The sequence below is a fragment of the Pseudomyrmex gracilis genome, unplaced genomic scaffold (assembly GCF_002006095.1).
Source record: "Pseudomyrmex gracilis isolate BER0280 unplaced genomic scaffold, ASM200609v1 scaffold_878, whole genome shotgun sequence".
NCBI lineage: Eukaryota > Metazoa > Arthropoda > Insecta > Hymenoptera > Formicidae > Pseudomyrmex > Pseudomyrmex gracilis.
Window position 1 is genome coordinate 42,346 of NW_018021462.1, and position 7,937 is coordinate 50,282.

Consider the following 7,937-nt stretch of genomic DNA (forward strand, 5'->3'; position numbering starts at 1 on the left):
CTACGAGAGATTGTACGGCAATTCTGGGACACCCTGTATATATGTATATATGTTAGCATCAAAACCCGAAGTCCGGGCAGTTTTAGGATTGACTGGTCAATACCGGAAAAAAGGTTAAAGTTAGGTTAGATTTTTCGGGCATTGACCAGTCAATCCTAAAACTGCCCGGACTTCGAGTTTTGATGCTAATATATATATATATATATATATATATATATATAAGTATATTATTGCAATAGAATACTTATTTCTCTCTATACATAAAATTTATAAAAAAAAGTTGTGAATATAGTACGCGTGCGCGTGTATAAGTATGCAAGTCGCATTGTACACACACGCGCAGATAGGCACGAATTGGCATACTCTTCATTATTGTACGTAACTTATATTAATGGTAATATTTTCTCTGCTATAATTTAAGAATCTTGCCACTTGTTAGTGTTTTGAGTTTAAGAAAACTATTAATTATAATAACAATGAAAACTATTAATTATAAAGTGAGTTTTCTGAATCACAATATGTGTATATTTTTTCAAAAATCTCAGAAAAAATCTGAAAGAGATTAACTGTTATTGTTATTAGCAACAAGTGACAGTATTAATATTTAGTTTGACAATAATTAATTTTAAGAATATTAACATTATTGCAATATTATTATTTGTCTGAAAGGTCGGAAAACTTTGTTGTGCGTCAATGTAAATTAGTAATTTTTAAAAAACAACTTTTTGAAAATTTTTTAGATATATAACACAAAATAATTATTACTGTAATTGAGTTTTTGTCTTATCAAAGACTGCGAAACAACAAACCGTCAGAAACTGTAAACAAAAAGTGAAATCGATTGTATAGCAAAGATGAAACTTTGCTCTGTTGTGTACAGACTCGGTCTCGTATTAATTTAAGAAAAGATAAACACGTATTTACTATAAGTAAATTTGATCGACAGAATGTTCCTTGTGCATTTTATCATCAAATTGCCGCATATCTTTTCATGAATTAGATAACAGTCTGCTATTTTATGTTCTACAATCAGATCTCTTTTATACCAAGGTTTTTTTTGTATGCGCAATAACAAAGAAATGGCAAGAATACTGAAATATGTTGGTAAAGCAGAGACGGTATAAATACGTTACCCGTTACTTCTTTGAGAGAAACCTCAAGGTACCGGTGACGGCGGAGGCGGTAGAGGACTGAAATATGTGGATGATCTTGAGCTAGGGGATGGTGGGCAGCTGATCGCCGCGTCGCTATGGTAAACGGAACGTGGCGTGGGCGGCGGCGGAAACGGCTCGCTCTCGTAACGATAACGAGCCGGGTAGTTGCTGTCAGACTCGTCGCAGACGTCGGTGCTACACGGAGTCGGCGGTGGCGGCTGATTTATACTTCTATAATGACGATACGGTTTGTAACGCGACGCGTTGCTGCTCGAGCAGCGAGTTGAGCTAGCTATCGTTGCCGGACTTGGTGGAGGATTCAGTGTCTCGTGAGGATATCCACCCGCGGAGCTACCCCTCGTAGAACTCGACGCACCTGCAAAAACATAAGGTTTGTTACACTAATTTTATGAACAATAATTATTAAAACTTAATTTATAATTCAACGTAATTTTATTCACACTACCTGTGATGTGACTGCGGTCGTAGCTGGAGCCAAGACTACTCCCGTTCAACATGGACATCCTGACAGCATCCATGCCAACACTGAGAACGCTTCCTGTTCCATCTTTTCTATTCTTCTGTGAAGTGAACATCGGTTTCACAATTCGGTTGCTGGATTTTGGCGACAATGGATCTCCCGCAGAGTCGTGAAGTATATCAGGCAGACCCTCGCTTCCAACAAATCTAAATAAAAATACAATATCAAAATAAAAATACAAGATATTATCCTAAAAAATTCATATTTTTTTCTTAATAACAAATAACGCATTAACAATTTTACCTTTTACGGCAGTAATAGTAGCTGAGAACGATCGCAGCTATCACAGACATTACCACCAGGACCACGATGACGTAAGTTACGTTGCTGGACTCACCGGTGACATCTGGGCCAGCATCTTGACGATGAGGATTGTGCAAGCTAGCACAGGTCGGTGTCGATTCGTCGCTGCCGTCGGCGCAGTCATCCCAACCATCACACACCGCTGAACCGGGAATGCACACGCCGTTGTTGAGACATTGAAATTGACCTGTTGTGCAGCAGTGCGCCTCGTCGGATCCATCTGAACATTGTGGTTTCCCGTCACACACCCAGTTTATGTCTGTGCGAGAAAAAGTAAAATTATAATTCATATATCAAATCATATATATATATATATATAGGGACACCTGCGCGCCTGGTGTGTGGGAGCGCGGCTCACTGACGTGCGCCTGGCTAAAGGTCGGCGCTGATTGGCCTGATTTACTCAATAATTACTCTTTTATTATAAGTAATAGAAAAAAATGGTTCAGGACTTTTCGATTCAGTTTTACTCCTTCTACCTGCCTACGAGAGATTGTACAGCAATTCTGGAACACCCTGTGTATATATATATATATATATATATATATATACATATAAAAAATCATATACATATATACATATATACATAAAAAATATTTTTGTCGCTTACCAATACAGTGATTTTGACATTTGAACTGATCGCGTGTGCATACAGGGCAACCTAATTCATCGCTGCCGTCCGGACAATCGGTCTGGCCGTCGCACTTCCACGTCACCGGTATGCAATCTTTACTCGTAACCGAACTTGGTGCGGCGCATGTAAAGTGATCACTGCCACAGGCAGGTGCGGCGCGGCAAGTGCGTCCGTCATCGGATAGAGCCAATGATCGTGTACACGAACAACGTGGTGTCACCGAAGCATTGTTGGCGATTGTGTCGTTGCTGATGCAGAGGTGCGAACAACCACCGTAGTCGTTAAAGGGACTGCACACATGCATTTTCATGAGTAAATCGTTTTGCGCGTTGACAGCGATAATATCCGTAAGCGCGCGACTCGTTGACATCAGAGCGACTCGCTCGCCAGTCGCGCTACCGGATGTTTTGTTGATTCGCTCGAGTGTCTGTAACATAGACAAATAATAGACAAGTCATATTTAAGACGATTGATAATAGAGAATAAATGAACTCGTTTCGATATTATATAATTATAATGTATATAATATTATACCTGCTCATCACGATTGTACCAATAAAGATAATCGAAAAGCACAGCCAGATGCACTACTGGGCTTTGCTGTGCGGCAGAGGCTATTAAAATCTTGCGATTACGACCACTGAAGTCGGAGCAATCGATCTGTCTGCCATATGCCCAGTAGATAATGTTAATTGTGATATCAATTGCCAGACCAGTCGGCTGCTCCGGTAAACCTTCGGCAATCATGTAGCGCTCCTTGCCGTCCAGTTTGCTGCGCAACACCCGCTTTTTTCCCACATCGGTCCAGAAGAGCAGCCGTTGCTGCGAGTGTATCGCGATGTTGCGCGGTTTCTCGCCGTCGCCTTTCACGACAACACCCAGCGTTGAACCGTTGTCCAGTCGCGTAACGTTCACGGCGTCGTTCTCCATGCACGTCCAAAACAGTAATCGACCAAGCGGGTCGAGAGCAAGATCGAACGGATGACCGGTACCGCCGGGTACAACGACTACACTGTTATGCTGCTGCTGCGTGCGATTTTCGAGAGCGCGACGGATCGACAAAGTACGACCATCGATCCAGTAGATATGCTGCGTCACCGGATCAAATTCGATCGCACGCACGTTTTTCAGACCCGGTATGCGTAGCATTATATCCGCACAATCGTCCGTTTGATCGGGCAAATAACGTGCTACAGTGTTGCGCAGGCTGTAAATAATGAAACGACGAGGCGCCAGGCATATACGATCATCATGCGCCAAACTGTAATGTGTAGGACACGAGCATTTGTGCGCAACGGAAGAGTTGCCATTCGGTCCTGGTAGAGCAATGCATAGATGGCTGCAATTGCCATTTGCAACTGCGCACGGATTTCTGCCGGTTTGTCGTGACGCGTGAAATACTTTGAGATCCGTTACAGATTCCAACTTGTGATGTATCTTAGTACGATTTCCACCGGAATGCTTGTTTGCTCGCTCAATGTCGCCCGTATTCCAGTCGCTCCAGTAAATGTAGTCCCGATATTGCGTGACGCTGAACGGATAAAGAATCTTCTGTGAGATGATGACCTTGCGACGTTGTGTTACTAGATCGTAACATTCGATCGCGCCTGGATCGGCCCAATATAGTTTATGCTCTGCGTGATCGATTGTCAGACCGTTTGCACGGCCACTGTCTGAGACCACTATTTGTTGCTTTGTGCCGTCTAGTAAACTCCTCTCGATGCTACCAGAACCACCACATTCGGCCCAATATATGTAGCTGTATAGAAAACGTCAAAGTAGTGAAATATTTAAATACATTTTAAAACAATTAAATTAAATTAAAAATCAAAATATCCAACCATCAAAACTACGAAGACAACAAAAAACTTTTCTCACCCTCTCTCAGGGTCCAGAGCAAGGCCTCTAGGTTCGATAAGGTTTTGCCAAAGAAGCACTTTTCTGCTGCCACTTTCCAGTCTGATCATTTCTATTCTACGCGTATAAGTATCGCTCCAATAAAGATTATGCGCGATCCAATCAAACGCAATACCCTCCGGAGATTCCAAGCCAAGATCGACTATTCTTTCTATGTCCGATCCATTGATAAAGGCACGTGTGATAGTTTTTAACTTGATATCAGTCCAATAAATGCGATTTTCGTTCAAGTCGAAATCCAAAGCACTAAAAAGTCAAAAATTCTAATAAAATATAGTATATATAAAGATATTTATATACATTAGTTATATTTGTAATTCTACCAACCTAGCATCTTTAACACCAGTAACAGGTATAATGTTGTCATTGTTAGCGTTTTCGATGCTAATTCGACCGATGTTTTCTTTCTTCACAAATAACAAAAAAGCATCCGGCACAATACATGTGCGCTTGTCTTTCGTTAATTCGTAGCCGATTTGGCAAGCGCAGACGTATCTATACAGATTTTTAATTTCACATTAAATTTACTTGCAAATTACGATTCGGTTTATGTTTATATTTTTTAGTGTAAAACGCACCTGTTATTAGGTCTATTAAGACAAAGGTGGCTGCAACCTCCATTGTTGCGGGCGCACGGCGAATTGCTAGTATTTACTCGACCAAAACGCACGGCTTTGATTCCCATGACATTCGGCACTTGATCGATAATAACCTCGCGATCGCTGCCGGTGAGTTTATGCGCACGATCAATGCTACGCCGCTGCCAATCGGTCCAATAAAGATAATCACCTAGTAGACTTAGGCCAAACAAATGTGGCAAATTATCAGTAATAACTTCGCGCCGGTCAGTGCCGTCCATGTTAGCCACTTCGATTTTGTCGGTTTTGGCATCGCACCAATAAATCTTCATTCGTTCCAGGTCGAGCGCGATACCATTTGGCCATATGATGTCTTTGCTGATCAATAGCACGCGCTCTGTACCATCGAGATTACTGCGCTCGATCTTCGGCCGTTTTTCGTACCAATCAGTCCAGAACATCCAACCGTGTTCGGGCGCGACCGCAATTGCTCGTGGCTCGTTTAAGTCTCCGTTCACTAACACCCGCCGGCAAGAGCCATTGAGCCGCGCCACTTCAATCCTGTCAGTTCCGGTATCCGTCCAGTACAAATTGCGAGCTACCCAATCGACTGCAATACCATCTGGATTCGTTACCTGTAGAAATCGCATCAAATAGCAATCGATTTAAAATAGAGTTTTGCAACTTGTAAATTTCCGAGAAAGAACAAAGTCTGTGAATATCACATACTTCCGTAAGAATGACGTCTTGCTGTCCTGATCCGTCTAGATAAGCACGCCTTATAGCGAATGCTTGCTCATCAGTCCAGTACAACATCTCATCCACTGGATCAAAATCGATCGCGATCGCATGCTTAATATCGCTAAGCGGCAACACAAAGTAAGTATAATCTGGAGAGTCTAATGAGATCTTGCAGATTTCGTTACGTTGCACGATTAACAGTAACTGCTCCGGTCTGCTCGCGCACGTATAATTATCGACCAACTTGACACCAGTAGGACAGGCGCAGCTATAACCACGCGGATTCTCGCTAAGTAGACACAGGTGTGAACAGTTGCCGTTGTTCCGTTTGCAAGAATTGTCGCCGTAAGGTTGCCTTTTCATGTCAAAAATTTCAATGTCTCCTAAAACAAAAAAGTGTATTTAATTATTAAGTAAAATAATATCCATCTTTTCAAAAAATAGCGGATGTTGTGTTAAAAAAACATAATTCAGTACAAATATATTATTGCACAATGTACAAAACAAGCAATACCGACTGATTGCAAAGGTACCAGGTATGTTTTCTTCTTGAATCAGCTCACGAGGATGTGGTTGTGACTGACGTATGTCGACGAAATGTATGCACCAAGTTTTCCAGTCAGTCCAATAAAGTCGATTGTCGAACAGTGTAATGGCGAAAGGATAATCCAAACCCTCGCTAATAATCCTGCGTCGATCTTCACCTTTATAATTCATTACTTCAATGAACCAAAGTCTACCATCCACCCAGTAGATCAGCTCTTTGTCATAGTCAAGCGTCAGGCCGTTTGGCCAGAATATATCCTCAGATACGATAATTTTGCGCGAGAGTGGATCACCATCCATGGAAGCCCGTTCAATCTTGGGCACATCACCCCAGTCGGTCCAGAAAAAAAGACTGCGCATTGGTGCCAGTGCAATTGCACGTGGTTGATAAATCTCTGTCCAGAAGAGCACTTTTCGATGTCGACTGTCAATACTAATCACTTCAATTCGATTTTTCTCACCATCGGTCCAGTATAACTTGCCAGTATACCAGTCACAAGCAAGTCCATCTGGTGAGATTAAGCTGGTGTTTACTATAACCATCTGTTTATCTGTGTATGTACCATTAAAACGCATGCATTGTATCATTTCCAGGCTACTGTCAGACCAACAAATCAGTCTTCGTTCATAGTAGAAGTCTAAAGCAGCACCTTCTGATAGATTTTTAACAATAATGTTGACCTTATTGATACGAGACACATTTGCTATTCTGATATCCTTGTGAGTAGCATACAGTATAACAGGTGAGCCTAAAGAAAACAATAATGTCCTGTTAATGATAACTTGACAGTATTGTGTTTCACAATACTAAATATCCTCATTATATTAATCCAACAAAAATAATACAAGAAAACATGTAAATACAGATATATTTAATACAAATATATACAAAAAATTTACACACATCCAGTAACATAAAAATGAACTTAGCAACGTCCACGTGCAAAATAAATAATTGCATTTTGTGTAAAAAAACAAATAATAAAAAATAAATGGAAAAAGTAATATAACTTTGCAACAAAAATCTCTTACTGTTGCAGAAAAAATCGCCGCAGCACAAAACGAATGCGACCAACAACACATTCTTCGCGGTCACGATAAACATAGCCATTTTAGTCGCAAGTCCACACATTCTCGAACGGCCATGAGTGATATGTTCAAGTAAAACTGAGATAACAATCGCATTTCATCTTGCTGTTGATACAGATGACGATATAATCATCCTGGTTATTTGCTTCAGACGTTTTGGACTCGCGGCCATTGACCATTCACATACGATAAGTATGTACCAAACAATTGTATATATGCTATTTTTATACCATCGCATATGTAGTACATATTATGTACACAACGCGTCACTGAATCGCGGAATAAGCGCAGGGATCGGGGGGCAAGCGGGGCGGTTGCTCGTAGCGCCAACGAGCGCCGTGCGAACTAACTAGTAGCAATCGGTTGTCCACAACTACGTCGTGTCGATAATGTAACTGCTCTTCCTTCCTATTTTCTTCTCAAAACGTAAAACT

The 7,937-nt window shown here is 41.2% G+C and overlaps 1 protein-coding gene across 1 annotated transcript; it reads right to left on the minus strand.

The window, feature by feature from the left end:
* LOC109861617 (low-density lipoprotein receptor-related protein 6) lies at window positions 1–7,740 on the minus strand. The gene is made up of 11 exons (XM_020441340.1): window positions 7,447–7,740; window positions 6,402–7,163; window positions 5,857–6,251; window positions 5,128–5,762; window positions 4,877–5,044; window positions 4,511–4,795; window positions 3,167–4,391; window positions 2,609–3,059; window positions 1,939–2,257; window positions 1,621–1,841; window positions 1–1,530 (listed from the first exon to the last, which is right to left on the minus strand). The coding sequence occupies exons 1-11, from the start codon at window positions 7,544–7,546 to the stop codon at window positions 1,157–1,159; spliced, it is 4,935 nt and encodes a 1,644-aa protein (XP_020296929.1). The 5' UTR covers window positions 7,547–7,740; the 3' UTR covers window positions 1–1,156.
* Between the last annotated feature and the right edge of the window lie 197 nt (window positions 7,741–7,937).